We start from the raw sequence: 19,876 nt of genomic DNA, 5'->3' as shown, positions 1-19,876 counted from the left end.
CGAGGATAGAGAGGGGACCCGGAATGAGTTTCCGCGCAGTTCCGCCGGCCGTGTCGGGCTGTGCCGGCCGGGTCGGACCAGGGCAGGCGTGGGTCCGGGGGGGACGGCTTCTGAGTCGGTGGTGCGGCGGACAGGCGCTCGGGGCAGCCCGTGCCTCGCTGAGGTCCCCGCCCCGTCCCGGCCGGGCCGGCTCGCCTGTCAGTCACTGGGGCGGAGGCAGCGGCGGTAGCAGGGCCGGAGACGGAGGGTGAGAAGAGAGCGGGCCTGGCCGAGCCGAGGGGACCTGCCACAGCCCCCTAACTCCACGGACTCTTCGCCCGAGACTTGCGAAGCTGTACCCCTGCGCTTCGTTGGACGCCTCCGTAACCCGCGAAGGGCTCTCTCCCCCGTAACCTCCCACCCCCGTGACCTCTTCCTAGAACCCGGATCTCACTAGGGTGTTGTGGTACAGGCCATCGACCCTGTGACCCCTTGATTTTCCCCTGGCCTCGCTTCCCTATGACTCCCTCCTCATAGATTCTGGGGACAGAACCCTGATCTACCATCAGGACCCCCGCCTGCAGACTCCTCACTGACGGCTCTCTCCTAGGAGTTTCCCTCAGTGGGTCTCCTCCAAAGAGCACTCCTTTTGGCCTCTGGCTAGCCCCCCACCCTCAACTGAGGTGGGGCGGCCTCGGCAGCCATGCTTGCCCTGGGACCCCTGTCACCCCACCACTTCCTGGGCACCCAAGCCGGAGTCTAGCAGGGGGCCAGCAGCCAAGAGGCTGGGGCAGGAGACAGGTCACGGTCCACCTCCCTGCTGGGGAGGGAGCAAAGATGGAGCGGCGGGAGGAGCAGCCGGGGGCTGCAGGGGCTGGAGCAGCACCAGCCTTGGACTTCACGGTGGAGAACGTGGAGAAGGTATGAGGGCCCTGGGGAGGGGCACTCCAGTGACAGAGCAGAAGTTCTGGGGACTGACACTAATGCCAGGGCCCAGGCCTGGGCTGGGTGCCTGTTGGGATGGTGCCTCCAGAGCACCTGGCATTTGCTGTCTCTCTGGGCCAGCCCACAGCAATGCAATGGTGTCTTAGGCTATTTTTGGCCTTCCATAGACACCGGTCCTCTGTGGATACTCTAGGGTCTTGGGATGGTCCCTCCAGGGTGCTGATGGTTTAGACCCTCCAGCCAGACTGGCTACTCTCCAGCTCCATGGGAAATGTATGAACAGTGCAGTAAGAAACCAGGAATGAGGGAGACTTGCAGCTCAGTCCCCAGAAACCAGAGTGATGCTGAGCCATCCTGGCCCTGTTTTGTTGAGCAGGGGCTCAGAAAATAATCTGAAACTAAAACAATCTGGGTTGTGTTTTCTCTCTTCCTTGGAGAAGGGTCCTTCGGTTATTGGATGGAGGCCAGACCACTCCCGGGCAGGCGGAAGTAGGGCTGGCCCCTTGGTTTTGTGCTGGATCCAAGGGGCCTGGTCCTGCTGGCAGCTTCAGGGTCCTTCCCTACTCACCTGCCCACATGGCTTCCTGCCACGGCACTCTCAGGCTCCCCCACTGCTCAGTCTGTCTTTTTCAAACTGCTTCTCTATTTCTTTGCTGGGTTCTGCCCCCAGAGGCTGAGAATGAGGAAATGTTTTCCACCCTGGGATGGATGGGGGAGACGGGGCTACTGTGGTGGAAAACGGAATGGTTGCAGATACTCATTTGTTATTCTTGAGCCCCGTTTACCATACCCAGTGGTAAGGATGCATCTTTCTGCTTCTGTTCTCTGCCTGCCTCAGCATCCCAAGGGTCCAGACAAGGAACAGTGGCCATAACTGGCTGTCAGGGGTACAGATAGGGCTCAATCTACTTGGATGGAGCCTGCTTGGGGTGAGAGTCCTGGCCTCACTCGTCCACCCCTTTGGGCTGGGCAGTGTTGGCATGGTGGCGCACTGTTCCTTGTGCCTCCAGGGAAATAAACCACTGTTTTCCTACTGTGTGAAGTCCTAATGGAATTGGGACCCTGGGGATTTAGCTAGTTGAGAGCTCCAGGTTAGGCATATGCCAGGGCTGCAGGCCAAGACTTCTCTGGACCAGCTTTTTGGACCCTCTTGTGTGCTCTCGGAGTGTTCTCACCCTCCCTTCCAGTTTGTCTCTGCCCTAGGGCTGCCTGGCAAAGTCTTAGTCCTACTCAGATTTCACAGTGGCTTTGGTGCCAGCATCTGGAGTGACCTAGGGATGATCCTGGCGGAGCTCAATGGAGCTTTTGGAGTAGATGAGAGCAGCTGTGCCTGGGAGGGTTGGAGGCGGGGGGTGGCTCAGGCTGTTCCATGCTCTTCTCAGGCTTAGCTTCTTCTTTATGGAGCCACTCCTTCCATCCAGGCCTTGCCCTTTACCTCAGGTGCTTTTCCTTTGGGGAACTTGGCCTCCTCTTTTGCTGCTTTCCTGCAGAAGGTCACGCTCCCAACCCCTAAGGTTTTGCTATAAAGAGAAGAGGCTATGGGGGAGTGTGGGCAAGTTCAGGCTCTCAAGATACCGGCCGGACCCCAGGTCCATGAAGCACTGCTGAGCCTGAGCTCTCCCTTCCCGCTCAGCCCCCTGGTCAGAAAGAGAGGACAGTTTTGCAGGACCAAGTCATGGCCTATGTTCTGGGCTCTGGCAGGATCCAGAGTGGCCAGCACCTGCTCAGTCTTGTGCTGTCCTGCAGGCGCTGCACCAGCTCTACTATGACCCCAACATTGAGAACAAGAACCTGGCTCAAAAGTGGCTGATGCAGGCCCAGGTGTCCCCACAGGCCTGGCACTTCAGCTGGCAGCTCCTGCAGCCGGACAAGGTGCCTGAGATCCAGTACTTTGGGGCCAGCGCCCTACACATCAAGATCTCTCGCTACTGGAGTGACATCCCTACTGACCAGTATGAGAGCCTAAAGGCACAGCTCTTCACCCAGATCACCCGCTTTGCCAGTGGCTCCAAGATTGTGCTGACTCGGCTGTGCGTGGCACTGGCCTCACTGGCTCTCAGCATGATGCCCGACGCTTGGCCATGTGCTGTGGCAGATATGGTACGGCTGTTCCAGGCCGAGGACTCACCGGTGGATAGCCAGGGCCGCTGCCTGGCCCTGCTGGAGCTGCTGACAGTGCTGCCCGAGGAGTTCCAGACCAGCCGCCTGCCCCAGTATCGCAAAAGCCTGGTGCGGACCAGCCTGGCAGTGGAGTGTGGGGCTGTCTTCCCACTGCTGGAGCAGCTGCTGCAGCAGCCCAGCTCACCCAGCTGTGTGCGTCAGAAGGTGCTCAAGTGCTTTTCCAGCTGGGTGCAGCTGGAGGTACCGCTGCAAGACTGCGAGGCGCTCATTCAGGCTGCCTTCGCTGCTCTGCAGGACTCAGAGCTCTTTGACAGCAGTGTGGAGGCCATTGTCAATGCCATCTCACAGCCTGATGCCCAGAGGTGAGCCAGTCCCAACCTTCCCGGAGATGGACAGCCTGCTTGGCCAGCCACACATCCATCCATCCATCTGTTCAGTAAACACTAATTTGAGTACCTACTACATGCCTGGCCCTATGCTGAATATACAGCAAGGAACCAAACAAGACATGGTCCTTGTCCTTGTGGTTCAGAGAGGGAGACAGACGTTAGACAACAAACCATCCAACGAATTATTCAGTGAAAATATTTGATTCTCCCTTCTTGTTCTCTTAGTCAGTCGCCAAGTCCTGGCTGCTCTGCTCCTGACTATGCTGCGTATCTTTTCCATTCCCACTGCCCCCACCCTATTGTAAGGTATCCTCATCTCTCTCCCCATATTATTGAGGGGATTCCTCACCAGTCCCCTGGTTTTCACACTTGTACCTTTCATTGCCCACCCAGCACCCAGAGAAATCTTTTTAACAATGAGGGTCTAATCTTTCCTTTCTGCTCGGAAATTCCCAGTGGCCCCACACTGCTCTTAGGATAAAGTTCAGACTCCTCAATGTGATTCACGAGGGCGAAGCACAGCATGGCATCCCCAGCCTCGTCCCGAGCCATGCTACTTCCTTTCTTCACTCTCACACAAGCTTCCCAGTTTCTTGTGTCCCAGGCTCCTTCCAGCCTCCAGACCATCGCATGGACTTGTCATATCATCGTTGCCTGATCTGAAACTTCACTTCCTTGGGAAAGTCCTCATGATTTTTAAGACTCAGTTTGGTCTTCTCTATTATTTTATCTCAGTACTCCCAGTGTTTTTCCTTCTTAGCCTGTAACGCAGTTTCATTATAAATTAATGTATGTCTCCCCATTAGTCTCTCAGCAATGTGAGGACAGGCTCTCTGTCATTTTATTTTGTCACATTGTGCCTGGCAGCACTTGGTAGCATTCATTATTTTTTAAACAGAGGAAAAGTAGGAGTTGCCTACTTGGTGAGGGTCAGGGGTGGGAGAGGGTGGAAGGGGAGCGAGTGTTCCAGGCTTCGGGAGCTACAGCAGGGGCAAAGGCATGTAGTGGGCAGCACCACCATAGACTCAAGGATCCAAAACAAGGTGAGTGTAATGAGATGTTTCCTCAGGAAATGTTGCTTGAGCATCTGTTTATGTGTGGGATCTAGGCTGACCACAGGGAGCCTAAAGATGGATAGGTTGATTTCTGCAAGTCAAGAGCTCAGAATCCAGGAGACACATGGATGGGCAAGTGCAGCCTATGTGATGGGTGCTCTAATAGAGGGAGCAGGTTGCCGTCAGAACTGAGAGGAGGCATTTAACCCAGTGTGAGGGTATGAAGGGCTTCCCGAGGAGGTGCCAACTGAGCTGTGCTTTGAAGGCTGTGTAAGAGTTAGCCAGATGGAGGTAATGGACATGGGGAGGACGTTTCAGACCGACGGAAGAGCCCAAGCAAGAAAGGGTGTGAGAGAGCCTGGCAAGTGGGTGTGATTAAACAGCAGCAAAGTGTAAGGGCCAGTGGTAGGAGACCTAGACCTGGATCATCAAGGCCTTGTTGACCAGGCTTAAGATTTTGGTCTTTGTGCTGAAGAGGATGTAATAAGAGAAAATGGCGTGATGAGATTTTTGGTATAAGTTGGGTTGGCTGGGGCAAGCCTGGAAGCCTGATACTTCACATTTCAGAGAAGAGTCTTTGAGAATGCTCAGCAGAGCCAGAGGGGGAAATACCATTGAAAGGGATGGCCTGGGGAAGTGGCTGGTGGCTCTAGCCTTGGCATTAGTCATGTTTGTGTTTGAATCCCATATGATTCACTTCCTAGATCTGAGACCTTAGATAAACCACTTTTAAGCCTCAGTTTCTGTTATCAGTAAAATGGATCATTATACAGAGTTTAAATAGAAGAGTGTGCCCAGGGCCTGACCCTGGTATTCTGGGAATATTTTGGTATGAAGATTCAATAAGAGAATGTTTGTGAGAGCTTGACATCACATTAATGGCGGTTACTAGTATTTGGTATCATGATTGCTTTGGCAGTTAGTGTGAGCCCTTTCCCATGGCTTCTCAGCTTTTCCAGCTTAAGGTGGGTACCAAGTCCTAGGTCAAAGCCTTTCTTGGCTGGCTAGGCTCAGACAATTGGTGGCTAAGGGGAATTGGCAGGGCCAGTGTGTGGGTGATGTGAGGTGTCCTTGGATACACCCAGGTTTACCCGGCTAGCCAGTCTCGAGGGCTTTGGCAGGTAATTGATGCCTCTGCTCCTCTGAACGAATGAGCAAGCAAGGAGCCAGTGAGGGAACCTATAGCCTCCTGAGCGCCCATTGGCTGCAGCCCCCTTGGTTGCTTAGCAACTCTCCCCATTTTCTCAGCTCTGCTCCCAGAGCTCTAATTGCAGGTCTGGGCTGAGCTCAGTGTGAGTGGCAGCCAAGGAGTCCCAGCAGCTCTGCCCCAGCAGCTCAAGCTGACCAACAGGAGCCAGGCCTTTTGAACCCAGGCTCAGCTGTAGTGTTTTAAAGACATCCTCTCTATCTCCCTCCCCCAAACCTAGAAGCCTCGAGGCCTCAGGTGCATTCTGTTTGCTCACAGGTCTCAGGCACAGGTGTCCGGGTGGTAGGAAATCAATGCAAGAGTTTCCCCTATGGGTGGACTGCATCCAGCCTGGAGTCAGTGTTTGGGCCTTGCTCTGTCTAGTCCATTTCCTAACTTTGGCTTGAGAAAGTCATCTTCAGTGGCTTTGAATTTTGGGTCATCCAGCCACTCCCCAGGTGTCCTGACGTTGGCTCTCTCCTTGGCTGAGCTTGCACTCAAGTCACCATTTTCCCACCCCATCCACAGCTGCTGCTGTTTGCCTGGCTCTCTCTCCTTTGAAAAAAATTTTTTCCTGAGATTTGTTTTTCATCCTGGGAAAGTTGCTGGGGGGCTGGAGAAGAGAAAAAAGATGAATTAGACAGGCTCGTGGGAGCTCCCATCAGTTAGAATTTGAGATATGTGCTGAGATCTGCATAGATCCTTTGAGGAAATTCAGGTTGGGCCCTGAAACAGAAGCAGACCTATAGCAGTGCACGGGGCTGTCTTAACCTGGAATCTGTCACTATTTGATCTGTGACCTTGAGTAATGCTCTGAGCTCTACTGGGCTATATTGTCCTTGATTTATCCCATTACGAGGCAGAGATGAGACAAATTAAGAACTTTGATTACCTACTGTGTACATGAATTTTGAAGATGTGAGGGAGCCTTGGAATTCAATGAGTATGCTGTGGGGGTAGGACACTACCTCCTGCTGCCATCTCAGCTACTGGGCAGCTCATGGGCCATGGCCTTGGCCTTGCCCCTACTCATTGTGCCGGAGTCTGGCCTGAAGGTGCCCATTGTCTTGTGGTGCAGCCCGTGTCAGGGCCATGAGACAAGCCATCCCCGCCGTCTCCAGGCCACACCCTCTGGAGCTGTCTCTGGGCTGCGGGTAATCTGGTATGAACATCTTGTCCCACCAGAACCGGAATGTGGAGGCCAGCATCCTGGACTGGTTGCCTCTTGTCCTTCTCATCCTTGCCTAAGGTTACCTTGCCGGGGCTACCTCCTAGCAAGCTGCTTGGGGCAAGTCCAGATAGAACTCCTTCTGGATCTTCGGTACTGCCTCCCCTCCATAGATTGCTATGGTGACACTATGATTGGCAGTAGAGGGATCCCCCCCCCCCCCCCCCAGAGTATCACTTCCTCTGCTTAGTCTCATCTCCACAGAGCAGGCAGCTGGGGATGGAGCTAGCCTTCTCTCAGTCTGCTTCCTCTGCTCCTTCCTTAGGGATCACTGTGCTTCAGTGCTCTGGCTCAGACCCTTTTCTCATTCAGCACTTATGCATGCACGCATGCTAAGTCGCTTCAGTCTTGTCTGACTCTTTGCGACCCTACGGACCATAGCCCACCAGGCTCCTCTGTCCATGGGATTCTCCAGGCAAGAATACTGGAGTGGGTTGCCATGCGCTCCTCTCATTCGACACTTAATTCTTGGTCACTTTCCATCCATTCCCATAGCTGTTTGCTGATAATTCCAAAATCTATGTCTCTTGCTCTAACCTCTCCATTGGGCTTCAGGTTTTTATATCCAGTTCTCTCTGAACACTTCTACCTGCCTATTTCCCTGGGTACCTCTGATTCAGTATGCCTAACATTGAACTTAACACATTCTGGCCTCCCGTTAAATTTATTACTGTCCCCATTCATCCTCTCCTCCAGGTCTCAGTAATATTTCCACCAGCGAGAGTTCTTGACTCTTAGCTATCCTCCTATCCCTGTTTTATCTCTGAGTTCCCTCTGAGTTCATTCCCTCCCTTACTGCCACCAGACTCCTTAGCAGTTAGGATTTGGAGTTAGGAGTGGAGGGTGGGGGTTGATGCTATCGGGAGCTGTTGCTGTCTCCTGAAGTTTTTAACAAGACTCTTCTGTCTTACCTCTTCTGTCTCCTATCCTCGTTCAATCTCCCCTGATACTGATGGTATTAGTTTCCTACAGCTGCCATAATAAGGTACCACACCCTGGCACATGCAACAGAGATTTATTGTCTCACAGCTGTGGAGCCTGGAGGTCTGAAATCAGGGTCTCAGCTCCCTCTGAAACCTGTAGGAGCACCCTTCCTTGCCGCCTCCCAGCTTCTGGTGCTTTGCTGGCAATCTTTGGTGTTCTCTCGGCTTGCTGCATGATTCCAGCCTCTTCCTTTTTTGTCACATGTCATCCTTCCTGGAGGTCTCTGTCTTCACAAGAATGTCTTCTTTCAAGAACATCAGTCATATTGTATTAGGGCCACCCCCCTACTCTCTGATCTAATCTGCAGTGACCCTGTTTCCAAATCAGGTCACATTCTGAGCTACTAAGGTTAGGGCTTCAACACATCTTTTTTGGGGAAACAATTCAATCCATAGCTGTCTTATTCTCTGGCCCCCAAAATTTATTTGTCCTCCCCACATGCAAAACACATTCACCTCATCCTAACCTCCCTAAAAGTCTTAAGCCATTCAAGCATCAGCTCTTAAGTCCAACTGGAGGACACAGGTCCAGCCACACTTACTTTTTTGTATATCCCTTCCAGAGTTCTCCTGGAGGTCTCTGACCTAAAGTTATTCCCAAATTGGGCAACGTCAAACCTGCCACATAGGCCTCGCCCCTGACCTCTTTCTTGCTTTGGCTTTGATGTGGAAAGTGGGTCTTTGATGGACAACAGAGAGATTGTGCCTTTCTCCCAAAGCTGGTGGGGGATGGGCAGACAGTTCTGATGCGTCTCCTCACCCTCTGCCTCCAGGTACGTGAACACACTCCTAAAACTCATCCCACTGGTGCTGGGACTGCAGGATCAACTGCGACAGGCAGTACAGAATGGGGACATGGAGACCTCCCACGGCATCTGTCGCATTGCTGTGGCTCTGGGCGAGAACCACTCCCGGTGAGGAGAGGGGCAACTGCAGGTGGGATAGCAGGACCCTCAAAGAAGTAAGGGAGGTAGAAGGACCTCCCCATGTCTTCTCCCTCCCAGGGCCTTGCTGGACCAGGTGGAGCACTGGCAGAGCTTCCTGGCCCTCGTCAACATGATCATGTTCTGTACGGGCATCCCTGGCCACTTCCCTGTCAACGAGACCACCAGCTCCCTGACCCTCACCTTCTGGTACACACTGCAGGTGTGTCACGAGACCCTCAGTGGACCTGGGCCGTGATGGAAGAAGGGGGTCATGGCATCTGTGGCTAACTCTCCTCCCTGCTTCTCTCAGGATGACATTCTGTCCTTTGAGGCAGAGAAACAGGCTGTGTACCAGCAGGTGTACCGGCCAGTCTACTTCCAGCTGGTGGATGTGCTTCTGCACAAGGCCCAGTTCCCTTCTGATGAAGAATATGGATTCTGGTCCTCAGATGAGAAGGAGCAGTTCCGAATTTACAGGTGACGCAAGCAGGCCAATCCTAGCTCTAAAGGGAGTCCTGAGATAATGAAGGCAGTGAGGGGAGGGGCCCAAGGCCAGGTTCCATGAATCCTGGGCCTCACTTCTCTGTTCTCTAGGCACTTTGGCGGGGCTATGAGGAAACTGGGGTGGGCTCCCGTGCTTGGGGGAGGCATCCAGGCAGTGTATAAGGCCTTCATCTGCTTCTTAGGGTGGACATCTCAGACACGCTCATGTATGTCTATGAGATGCTGGGGGCCGAGCTCCTCAGCAACCTCTATGACAAGCTGGGCCGTTTGCTCACCAGCTCAGAGGAGCCCTACTCCTGGCAGGTACCTCCCCAGCCTGATTCCCTCAGCCCTCCCAGATCTGTCACATCCTCCTCCTCAGCCAAGCCAGTGGCATCCTCTTTCCCCAGCACACGGAGGCCCTACTCTATGGCTTCCAGTCCATCGCAGAGACCATCGATGTCAACTACTCTGATGTGGTGCCTGGGCTCATTGGCCTCATCCCACGGATCAGCATCAGCAACGTGCAGCTGGCAGACACTGTCATGTTCACCATTGGTGAGACTTGCCCCACACCCGTGAGCACATCCCCAGAGCCACAGCACACATACCCAGCCCACTTGCTGGGTCCTGTCCAAAGTGGGAGACATAAGTGCGCACACACACAATCAGAAACTACAACCAGTTGACTGTTCTGGCATATGTAGGGGTCCTTGATAGAGTGCGCTGAGCTGCAGTTCAGTGAGGCTAGTTTGTTGCCACTGCCACAGTGGCACGGGGCCTTTACTGAGTAACTCCTTCCCGCTTATCAGCAGTAAGGTTCATGTTTGAGCCCGTATGTGCGTATTTGCTCATCCCATATTCTGAACACACAGCAGTCTCTCTGTTTAGTGGCTCCAGATCCACCCTGCCAGGAGATGTGCCTGCCTTGCAGGGACCTGGCACACAGCCAGCCTGGCCTGCCTCAGATGTCTTCCCTTCTTCCCCTAGGAGCTCTATCTGAGTGGCTGGCTGACCACCCCGTCATGATCAACAGCGTTCTACCCCTTGTGCTGCATGCCTTAGGCAATCCCGAGCTCTCTATCTCTTCTGTGTCCACCCTCAAGAAGATCTGCCGAGAGTGCAAGTATGACCTGCCGCCCTACGCTGCCAACATCGTGGCTGTCTCCCAGGTATCCCAGGGCCTGGGTGCAGCTGGGCCTCAGGGCACAGTCTGCCCTGCACTGACACCATGTTCCTTCTCTTTATCCCTAGGATGTGCTGATGAAACAGATCCATAAGGTGAGTTCGTAAGTTTCTAGGGGGCTCGGCTGTTTGAGGTATTGGGGGGATCTGAAGAAATCCTGTCTTCTGCCTTTGTGTCTTATTCTCTGTTCTTGGAACCTTCCCCAAGAGGTTCATTCTTCCCACCCACAACCAGGTGTGTCTGGGACTGACCCTCCATGTTCTGCCCCACAGACGAGCCAGTGCATGTGGCTCATGCAGGCACTGGGCTTCCTGCTATCAGCCTTGCAAGTGGAGGAGATCCTTAAAAACCTGCACTCGCTCATCTCACCATATATCCAGCAGCTGGAGAAGCTGGCAGAAGAGATAGTGAGTGAACTGTTGCACGTGCATGTGTGTGTATGTGTTGTATGTGGCCGCAAGCAGCAGCGGGTCTCTGGGGCTGCCCTTTGTGTGGGCTGTGGCTTAGCTGCTGAGGGGTGGGCTGGAGCTGGCAGTCAGGGCTGGGAGATCCAGAGCTTGGTTCCCTTCTCCCCATAGCCTAATCCTTCCAACAAGCTGGCCATTGTCCACATCTTGGGGCTTCTCTCCAACCTCTTCACCACACTGGACGTCAGTCACCATGAGGATGATCATGAAGGCCCTGAGCTCCGGAAGCTGCCAGTGCCACAGGGACCCAACCCCGTGGGTGATGTTGTCATTGCCACCGCCCCCCCCACCCCCCACCCTGTGGGAATGTCATAGTCACCCCTGAACTCTATGGGTAATGTTGTCATTGTTTCCCTGGCCCCATGGGGCATGATGCATTTGGTCCTTTGACCCTGTGAATGACCCTCCCACTGCCCCCTGCTCCGTAGGCAGTGATGTCATTGTCTCACTCAGTCCTGTGGTGATGTTGTCTTTGTTCCTAGCCTAACTGGGGTGGTGATATAGTGTTTCCTTCTTCCCATGGGGGACACTGACATTATACGTCCTAAGTGATGTAATTATGGTACCCTGTTTAACCCCCAGCTCTGTGGGGCCTTCTACTTCAGCCTTCACTGTCCTCTATAGGCACTCAGGATGCTACATACTCCACATATAATAGTTCTTGCCTGTGAGTGGCTTTTGGTCTAGAGGAAATACATGTAAACAGATTGTCACAAAGCACTGTGATAAGTGCTGTGGTAACTTTGGCAAAGGATGTTGGGGTGACTACTTATGAGCTGTTTAGTCTGGGACAAGCCTCAGCTGCCCATTCAAAACTATGAACATCAGGATATCTGATGCTCATCTTATAGAACTGTGCTGAACAGCAGGTGTAGTCTTGTTTAAAAGTACTTTGCATATTGTAAAACTCTGTACCGATGCGAGGCGCTGCTTTAGTCATTGTTCCAAGTACCCCTCCAGTGTTTTCTCCTGGAGAAAAGGTAGCCACAGTATCCTGGTCCCTCTGCTCAACTCCCCACCCCAGTGTCGGTCACCCTTTTGGCTCCAGACCAAACCAAAGCCACTGTCCTCCCAAAGAACCCCTCCTTCTTCTATGGTAGTCATCATCCCTCCTTCCCTCACCTCCCAGGACCTCAGGCTGCTCAGCTCCACGATAAGCTGCCCGTATCTACGCATCCCTTGGGGCTCTCTACCCTAAGCCTATCTGAGTGAGACAGCATCTCTGCTTCTTCAGGGGCTGGTCCATAGGCCTTTGGCACTAAAATGCTTTTACTGAGCCCAAATAGATAGGGAGTGACTTTTTTTAAAAGATTACAAAGTTTTAATAGTCTTCTGAAGCTTGCAGTTTGAGGCTTCCTCTAAGATGACCCCTAGAATTCAGGGTGTCTTTGATTCATGGGGGTTCAGCAAAGCACTCCTTCCCCAGGGTCCTGTGTACCAAGTCTTCAGCGTGCAGTCTGGGGTAATAGGTTTGAAACTCCTGGCCTCCCTCCAACTGCCAAGTAGTCCTTCTTGGGTGGGTGAGAGTGCAGTGGGGGCACCTCACTTCTTCCTGTGTCTTCAGGTGGTGGTGGTACTGCAGCAGGTCTTCCAGCTTATTCAGAAGGTGCTGAGCAAATGGCTGAACGATGCTCAGGTGGTAGAGGTGAGTGCTGACCCTTGCCATCAGCCCCAGTGGTGACTCTGCTCAGAGATGGAGCTTCCACCGCTTCAGCTTGCTATGATCTGGAGGAAGTGAAGGAGACGGATCCTGCCCCATAGACGCTCAGAATCTCTGGGGAAGAAACTTCCTGGTGTCACAAAAATGCTGCACCCAAGGCTGTGATGCTGGGGCTGAGTGACAGTCAGGGATCCATCTTAGCATCCGACACCTGTCTTGGTTCCATCCAGTTCAGGAGTTTCTCACTATTGTTGCTCCCTGAGAGGCCGTGGTGGAGATGTGAGGAGCTGGAGTTAAGTTACAGAGTTCCATCCTCAGCCCCTCTGAGAAGGGCCTTTTAGCCTCTTGCCTTCCAGGGTGAGGGTCAGACTAGCCTATCTTCCAGGGTTCATGTAGCCAGGCAGGGCTGGTGGGTAAGGGCCCCTTTTTAGGCCTCCTCCATGCAGGGCCTCTGTTCTGTTGTAGCCAGTGGTGACCTGCTGACCAGGCCCCCTTTGCTTTCTTCCCAGGCGGTGTGCGCTATCTTTGAGAAGTCCGTTAAGACGCTGCTGGATGACTTTGCCCCCATGGTGCCACAGCTGTGTGAGATGCTGGGGCGGATGTACAGCACCATCCCCCAGGCCTCTGCTCTTGACCTCACTCGACAGGTGGGCCTTCATCCCAGGCAGAGATCTGACCCAGGGATTGGGTGGGTGGGTAGAGTAGGGTGGATGGTTGCTCTGGCAGGAGTCCTCGCCTGCATTCCAGGGACGCTGGCCTGGCCTGGTGGGCCAGGGCCTCTGCTGACCAGCACTCCCTGCTTTTTGCAGCTGGTCCACATCTTTGCTCATGAGCCTGCCCACTTTCCCCCCATTGAGGCCCTCTTCCTGCTCGTCACCTCCGTCACACTCACCCTCTTCCAGCAAGGTAGGTCCCGACCAGGGTCTCTGCTGCTGCCGCCACTGCCACTGCCTCTGCTTCCCTGACTGGGGAGCCACAGCTGCCCACTGTTCTCCTCTCTCCCCTGAGTTGCACATGGGTTTTGATGGGAAAGTGACAGGCTCAAGCACAGCACAGTTGTCACCTTACAGATAGTTGACACCTTAGGTAGAAGTGGACAAGAGAGTGAATGATGTCTTCTCCTGGGCTCAGGGCCAGGCCGAATGTGGGGGAAGGTGGGGCTGGAAGCTCTGAGGGACTTGGAGCACCAGGCTTTCCTTTGGGATAGAATGAAAGGTGACAAGAACATGGGCTTCGAAGTCAGCTAGACCTAGATTCTAAGCTCATCACCACCAACTAGTTGTGTGACCTTGGGCAAGTCACATACCTTTTCAGAGCCTTTGTTTCAATATCTGTGAAATGGGGATGTCAGATACTTGCTAGGATTGTTAATAGGTATTAAAGTAGCATCTTTCGGGCCCCTGGCTTGGGGATTTTGCACATGATGTACTCACAGAGTGCTGGTTCCTTTCCCTGCATTGAGACTCATTCCTTTCTAGGCCAGAAGCCTTTGGCTGTGATCCCAGCCCCCCAGTCACTACGGCCCTCTGCCTGAGAGAAGTTGGGAGTGGGGGGCTCCAGGCTTCCCCTGCTGCCTAACCCAGGCTTCTCACTTGGAGGAGAAACAACGTTGTTCCGTCAGCCACCTGAGTTTGCCTAGAGTCACGCTCACAGGCTTGAGGCTCACCAGGAGTCTTAGCTGGAGTCAGAGTGCTCTCTGCTTCTGTCCTCAGTATTTGGTCCCCTGATGCTGACCTCTGCTCCGGTGGACCATGGGTTGTTTCCAGAGTGGGGAGAAATCTGAGCCAGAACCCGGATGTGGTCCTCCTCAGCCTCACCTCCCCCCACCCTCCATGGCCACTCTTCCATCTGGATCGCCTCAGCAATCTTCTGACTGGTTTCCCTGGCATCTGCCCTTCTCCAACCCGTTCTGCACCCAACAGCTGTAATATTTTTTATAAGACACAAATCTGAGCACTTTGCCCTCCCTGGCTTAAGGCCCTTCCTTTGCTCCCCGTCACCCTCAGGTTATGGTCCCACTGCCCGCCACCACGTGACATAGACCTGCATACTTCTCATCGGTCATTCCTGAACGGCTCCAGCAGTCCAACCACCCTGATATTTCCCCCATCATGTCCCCTTTGATCTCTGTGCCCTGCTCCTCTGCCTGGATTGCCCTGTGCCCTTCACTGGGTGAGCTCTCTCTCCTCCATGCCTTACCCCTGCATCAGTCCTCAGAAGCTTCTCTAAGGCAGAGCTGGGTGCTTCTGACCTTGCGCCAGAACTGCATGGGCACACACCGCTGATACAGCGTTGATCACACTCAGTAAGCAGCTTCCATGACTGTCTCCCTCCCTGGACTAAGCCCCTCAAGGGCAGGCTTGGGTCTCTTCTGAATCCCTCAGAACAAGGGCAGCAGAGACCAGACACCAGACATTGTTGAAGAAAGGAGGCAAGGTCTCCTGGCTCTTGGAGCCTTTCTTCCTCACTGTCCAGCCCACCTCTAGCAGGGCGCTGCTGAACCTCAAACCTGCCATCTACAGGGACCCCAGGCTTGGGTACATTGGACCTCACTTTACAGGACTTGCCCCCTAAGTTTAGGGGGCAGATGTGGAACGGACAGGCTTTATCAAGCGCTTCTCACAGCCTGAAGGAATTAGGGAAGAGATGATTACCGACTTGAGAGTCGGGGAAACTGAACGTGGATGGCTTGCACAAGATCACACAGCTGCTTCGTGGTATCTCAGGCAGGGGTTCCCACAGCGTCTCCCCCTGAGAGTGGGGCGGCCAGGCAGGGGCTCCAGGCCACGCCTCGTCCTTGCTGAAGGTGTCATCAGCACTGGAGGCAGGATAGTGTCCACCATCCTATTTGTTGGGCCTGTTGGTTGTCTTACAGGACAGGCTGCCCCCCCTCACCTGCTTCGCTGTCCCAGTCTTGCCATACCTTCCTCGGGCTCTGCCCTCCCACTGCACCGTGGGGTGGCACTCTGACTAGTTTCCCTTTCTTCGTGCGCCCAGATGGTGGGAGGGGGTCGTCAGCCTGAGCCTGGCTCTCTGCTGAGTCTGTGTCCATGCGGAGGGGCATTGTGGGCAGGGCTCTCATTTTTGCCTCATCATGCAGCTCCTTCCCCTGGGCCTTGACTGGCCAGCCCCACAGCATATCAGGCACTGCTGAACCCAAGAAGGAGTCTTGGGGATTAAGAGAACCCTGTAGATTCCTTTCTTTGGTTAGACCAAGAGCCCTAAGGGCAAGGAAGGGAGCGGACACCTGCTCAGACCATGATGCCCGGGAAGGGCTTTCAGCCAGGCCTCCCATGGCAGTACCAAGGACCAATCTCCCACCAGCCCTGCCCTCCTCTTGATGATGAGTGATGGGGAGGTATGTGATCGGAAGCAGTGTAGGGCCACTGCAGTATGCCAGAGGCCACAACAAGAGTGTGGGGGCTGTTTGTCCAGCTACATGGTGGCCAGCATTGCTCAAGCACTGCAGGGTCCCTTGGGGACTGACCTGAGGAGGAGTAGGTGGAAGGCCCCTTGGGAGGGAGCTGGGGCAGACCGTCCTTCACTTTGCCGTCTCTTTCTGTTGGGCTTCTCCCAGTTCATGGTTTTTGTATGTTTTGTTTCTTTATCTTGCTTCCTGCTGCTCATGTGCCCCCACGCTGTCTCCCTGCAGGCTCTCAGTCCCACATAACTATATGAGGTTGAGTTGCTGTTTGTATAATTTTTTCTTAAGTTCCATCTTTATTATATTTTAGGGCCCAGGGATCATCCTGATATTGTTGATTCATTTATGCAACTCCTGGCACAGGTGTGTTTTAGTTTTATTCATTCACGTTCTGTTCTCTCTCTTTCTCTTTCTCTTATGTTGAAATTCAATTTAAGCCTATTTTTAGCTTTCTGTTGACAAATTTTTTTTTTCTGTTCAGTTGAATAGAGTTTCTTCATCTGTTTCCGTGGAAGTTGACAACCCAACATCCTCCTTTAGTGCCCCTTTGCCTCAACTAGCTCAGTCCTCCACAGAGACCAGGGAGAGGCTGATCTGAGGGGAGGGCGCTGGGCTGGCCTAAGGGGTGGGCATGGGAGGGGGTGGTGACCGTGCCCAGCAGCGCCTGTGGGCCCGAAGTGACCAAAGGGCTCAGGGCCAGGACCGGAGTGGAAGGGCCTGGGGTTCGCTGTCCCTGTGATCCTGCGGGGAATGGCCTGCCTCAGTGCCCCCAGCCTGCTCTTGAGGTAGGCTGGGAGGAGCTCCGAGGGAGGGGCCAAGCTGAATGTGCTGCAGTGGAGCCCAGAGCTGGGCTGTCGCTGGGCTGCCGGACAGGTCCTGCTGCTGCTGGGAGGTGGGGTGCTGGCTCCATTGCGAGATGCGTTTGGTGTGTGTTCAGGTGTGTTGGAACTGACTCGCGTGTTTTGAGTGCGGTTTGGGCAGGGAGCAGAAACCACGTGGCTGCTGTAAGCAGTATGCATGTTGTTCTGAGTGTCAGAGTAAGCGTGTAGTTGTCGTGAGCCTGTGCACTGATGGGTGTGGTGTGCTGACGTGTGTTGGACATGGACGAGTTTGAGTGTCGATGTTTGCTGGAGGTGTGTGTGTGTTGGGCTGTGGGAGCGCGTGTTATGGGGGCAGGAGTATATGTGGTAGTGGTGTGTCCGTATGAGGGGTTGTACGTTTGGGGAGATGCGTGTGTCAGGCTGTGGGGGTGTGGGGTTAGTATGTTTATCAGCGAGTTCCTATGAGTTGGGGGCTCCTGTGGGTTGGGGTCCATGATGTGTTTCTTTGTTTAATCACTCCACAAATATTTTTTCAGTGTGTTATATGTGCTTGGTCATGTGGTAGGTGCTGAGAGTGTAATGGTGAGCAAAAGCAGACACGGTTCTTACCCTCTTGGAACTTACAGCCTAGTAGAGGGGGTGTAGGAGGAGGGGAAATGGACAGTGTGCTCTGGGCCTGGGTGGACATGTGTGTGAGGGTATATCTTTGGGGCGAGGACATTTGAGTGTGGGTATGTGTGGGGAGAGTGCACATGCTGGAGAACTGGGTAGGATGAGGGCATGGGTGTGTGGACATGGTTTGGGGATACAGGGTTGAGGGTGGGATGTGAATGTGTAGCAAGGGTGTGTTGCAAATGGGGAGAGTGGTGTACACAAGGGATATGATTGAGGTGTGATAGAGGGTAAGTAGGGCATTTTAAGTGAGGGGGCATGTGGGGCTGTTTGCGCTTGAGTGAAAATGAGGGAGTGGAAGGTATATGAAGGCTGGAGGGTTGGGGGTTGATGTGGAATGCATTGGGGGGGCTGCTGGGGGACAGCAGTGCTTGATGACTGTGGGAGCTGTGCAGAGCATCTCCTATGACCTGAGGATGTGCCATTCGTGCCTTGGTACCACTTGGGGTGAGCTCTCAGCCCCTAGACTCCATCTGCTTCCCCTGACATGGCAGCCCTGGCTCCTGGGCTGGGTATGGATGAGAAGGGCCCGGACACAGGCTGTCCTGGGTGAGAGATGGGGCCATGGCTCCTCTTCCTAAGCTGGAGAGTTTCTGAAGAATGCAGGCAGGACATAGGAGGGGGGCTGTGAACTGGGCTCCCTGTCCAGCTGCCATCTCTGCCCTGTTAACAAATCAAGGGGGCCTCAACTGCCTCTGTGAATCAAAGTGAAGTCACTGCTGGCAACCTGGAGCCTGCAGGAGGTCTGGCCCTGGTGGTGGGGGGTGGGGTGGAGTGATGTGTTTGCTTGGGGGTGACTGGGGCCCAAGCTGTGGCATTATGACTCCCAACCTCTCTCATGCACATGTGCGTTCATGTACACATACATGTACATGGCATCCTTTGGCTGCTCCCCTCCTGACATACTGAACTCTGGAGTGGTCTCGTTCCCCAGAGATGGCTGGGTGGCTGGTTTTGGCAGCCTTCACTTGTGGTGTGTGAGGTTGGGGCCTGGGTGGCAGGTGAGTGGGAGGATGATTCTTAAGAGTCGACTAGGGCTGGGCTTACCAGCTCCACCTCCTGCAGGCTCTGAAGCGGAAGCCAGATTTGTTCTTATGTGAACGACTGGATGTCAAAGCTGTGTTCCAGTGTGGTAAGTGGGGTGCCAGGTGGACAGGTGGGCCTGGGGCCCCCTCGGGAGGATCCCTGAGCCCCATCTGATCTGCCTCTGCCTCTCTCACAGCTGTGCTGGCCCTCAAGTTCCCCGAAGCACCTACTGTCAAGGCCTCCTGTGGCTTCTTTGTGAGTCCCATGCTGACCCCCAAGCCCCCCCCACCATCCTTATACCCAGCCCACCCTGCCCAGGACTCTGTGGGGTAGGGGTGTGGTGTGCAGGCCTTGTCTCCAGGGAGACTGGGAGAGAGTCGGGGCTGACGGGCCTCTCCATCCTCTGTAGACAGAGCTGCTGCCGCGGTGTGGGGAAGTAGAAACTGTGGGAAAGGTGGTACAGGAGGATGGCCGTATGCTGCTCATAGCAGTGCTGGAGGTGAGACGGAGCGGGTGGGGGAGGGGGTTTGGGGATGGGGTGGCCCTCACTGCTGAGGCAGCTGCCCTGGGAAGCTTGCACCTTGGTTCCCTAAACTCTGTTTCTTCACCAAGTAAATGGCTGCAAGTCGTTAGTTGCCGTGAGGATCAGCTATCATGTGTCGAGTAGCGCTCATCACGCGCACTGTGGCTGAGGAACTACCCGGGAGTGGGTGGTGTGGCTAGGCTCTCTTGCTGCAGACGGGGCGAGGCCCTGATGTGCTGAGAACCCATCTCCCTCAGGCCATTGGGGGCCAGGCCTCCCGCAGCCTCATGGACTGCTTTGCCGACATCCTGTTTGCTCTGAACAAACACTGCTTCAGCCTCCTGAGCGTGTGGATCAAGGAGGCGCTTCAGGCACCTGGCTTTCCCTCCACCCGCCTCAGCCCCGAACAGAAGGACACCTTCAGCCAACAGATCCTTCGGTGAGCAGAGCTGGCAGGGCCTGGGCTCGGGTTACAGGGAGGCAGAGGCCGTGGTGGATGGTGCTAACTTGCTCTCCCTTCTCTCCTTCAGCGAGCGAGTAAACAAGAGGCGGGTGAAGGAGATGGTGAAAGAATTCACACTGCTGTGCCGGGGGCTACATGGCACAGATTACACAGCTGACTACTGAGGGGCGCCCCCGTCCCGCTCGCACCTCCTCCTCACCTCTCCTTGTCCCCAAAGAGTAAACTTGAACCCTCACGGCACGGCTGTCTCTGCTTCCTTTCCACTGCCACCACCAGCTAACTGGATGACCTCAGACGACCTGGGGGAAGGAGGGGAGGATGCCTGGGCCCAGGCCTTGG

At 54.4% G+C, this 19,876-nt stretch overlaps 1 protein-coding gene across 4 annotated transcripts; it reads left to right on the top strand.

The window, feature by feature from the left end:
- The first annotated feature begins 66 nt into the window (after window positions 1–66).
- Window positions 67–19,777, top strand: IPO13 (importin 13). 4 transcript variants are annotated; one of them, XM_020914735.2, is made up of 20 exons: window positions 67–900; window positions 2,671–3,407; window positions 8,660–8,800; window positions 8,891–9,032; window positions 9,123–9,289; window positions 9,499–9,619; window positions 9,706–9,853; window positions 10,286–10,467; window positions 10,550–10,576; window positions 10,754–10,888; window positions 11,060–11,203; window positions 12,513–12,593; window positions 13,118–13,255; window positions 13,418–13,514; window positions 16,343–16,395; window positions 18,591–18,657; window positions 18,748–18,806; window positions 18,961–19,050; window positions 19,332–19,513; window positions 19,605–19,777. In XM_020914735.2, the coding sequence occupies exons 1-20, from the start codon at window positions 817–819 to the stop codon at window positions 19,699–19,701; spliced, it is 2,892 nt and encodes a 963-aa protein (XP_020770394.1). In that variant the 5' UTR covers window positions 67–816; the 3' UTR covers window positions 19,702–19,777. The 4 variants fall into 4 exon arrangements, with proteins under 4 accessions (XP_020770394.1, XP_070324392.1, XP_070324391.1 ...); XM_070468291.1 differs by lacking the exons at window positions 16,343–16,395; window positions 18,961–19,050; window positions 19,332–19,513; window positions 19,605–19,777; XM_070468290.1 differs by lacking the exons at window positions 18,591–18,657; window positions 18,748–18,806; window positions 18,961–19,050; window positions 19,332–19,513; window positions 19,605–19,777 and adding an exon at window positions 16,514–17,398.
- The last annotated feature ends 99 nt before the right edge of the window (window positions 19,778–19,876 follow it).

The sequence above is a fragment of the Odocoileus virginianus genome, chromosome 5 (assembly GCF_023699985.2).
Source record: "Odocoileus virginianus isolate 20LAN1187 ecotype Illinois chromosome 5, Ovbor_1.2, whole genome shotgun sequence".
NCBI classification, from domain to species: domain Eukaryota; kingdom Metazoa; phylum Chordata; class Mammalia; order Artiodactyla; family Cervidae; genus Odocoileus; species Odocoileus virginianus.
This window is presented reverse-complemented; position numbering and strand designations above follow the sequence as displayed.

What these genes read in the sequence shown, in the direction of transcription:
- IPO13 (XM_020914735.2), top strand. Translation starts at nt 817, where the DNA reads ATGGAGCGGCGGGAGGAGCAGCCGGGGGCTGCAGGGGCTGGAGCAGCA. An exon ending in AGAAGCTGGCAGAAGAGATA is followed by an intron (nt 10,889 to 11,059) that starts GTGAGTGAACTG and finishes TTCTCCCCATAG; the next exon opens with CCTAATCCTTCCAACAAGCT. An exon ending in ACTCACCCTCTTCCAGCAAG is followed by an intron (nt 13,515 to 16,342) that starts GTAGGTCCCGAC and finishes ATTATATTTTAG; the next exon opens with GGCCCAGGGATCATCCTGAT.